General features: G+C 58.2%; 1 protein-coding gene across 3 annotated transcripts in view; it reads left to right on the top strand.

Annotated features, from left to right (window-relative positions):
* The first annotated feature begins 41 nt into the window (after window positions 1-41).
* POLE2 (polymerase (DNA directed), epsilon 2, accessory subunit) overlaps window positions 42-534 on the top strand; it is a 40,333-nt gene continuing 39,840 nt past the window's right edge. Inside the window, exon 1 of one of the 3 annotated variants that reach the window (XM_006872325.1) lies at window positions 42-192. In XM_006872325.1, the coding sequence (XP_006872387.1) occupies window positions 125-192 (68 nt within the window). In that variant the 5' untranslated portion in view covers window positions 42-124. The remainder of the gene's footprint in view (window positions 193-534) is intronic. The other 2 variants (XM_006872327.1, XM_006872326.1) reach the window with 2 other exon arrangements.

The following is a 534-nucleotide window of genomic DNA, read 5'->3' as shown; positions in this document are numbered from 1 at the left end:
GGGGTACTAGGCATCAGCTAGCCAGGTAGGCGGAGCAGCCGGGTCTAGGCCCGGGTACCGGGGCGGGGCCAGAGGGGCGCGTCGCGAAGGGGCGGAGCCGCGGCTGTGGCGCCAAAACGCAAACATGGCGCCTGAACGGGTGCGGAAAAGGGCGCTCTCTGCCTTCAAGCTTCGTGGCTTACTGCTTCGTGGGTGAGTCGGCCATGCAGGCTGCGGGGTGGGAGAGGAGAACCGGGACCGCGCTGCCATCCGGGGAGCGAAACGCGCCGCGGCGGCTTCCAGCCCGCCAAAAGGCACTTATCCTTAAATGACAGAACCCTTGAAGAGTTTTTGGTAACGAAATCAATTAGGTACGAAGCTTACTTAGGTTTCTTGAACACTTGCGCGAAATCTGTGTGTTTCTCGTAGGTGAGCAGGCTCTCATCCTGCACATTTTGAGCCATAAATGCAGTGTTCTGTCCCGTGCTATTTTAAAGTGTCGTTGAGTGGGTTCCGACTCATGTTGTTGTTCTTAGGTGCCGGCTGTCTAGTCGG

Source organism: Chrysochloris asiatica, unplaced genomic scaffold (genome assembly GCF_000296735.1).
Source record: "Chrysochloris asiatica unplaced genomic scaffold, ChrAsi1.0 scaffold00194, whole genome shotgun sequence".
NCBI classification, from domain to species: domain Eukaryota; kingdom Metazoa; phylum Chordata; class Mammalia; order Afrosoricida; family Chrysochloridae; genus Chrysochloris; species Chrysochloris asiatica.
The sequence above is the reverse complement of the archived record's forward strand: the minus strand, read 5'-3'. Positions and strand labels throughout refer to the sequence as shown.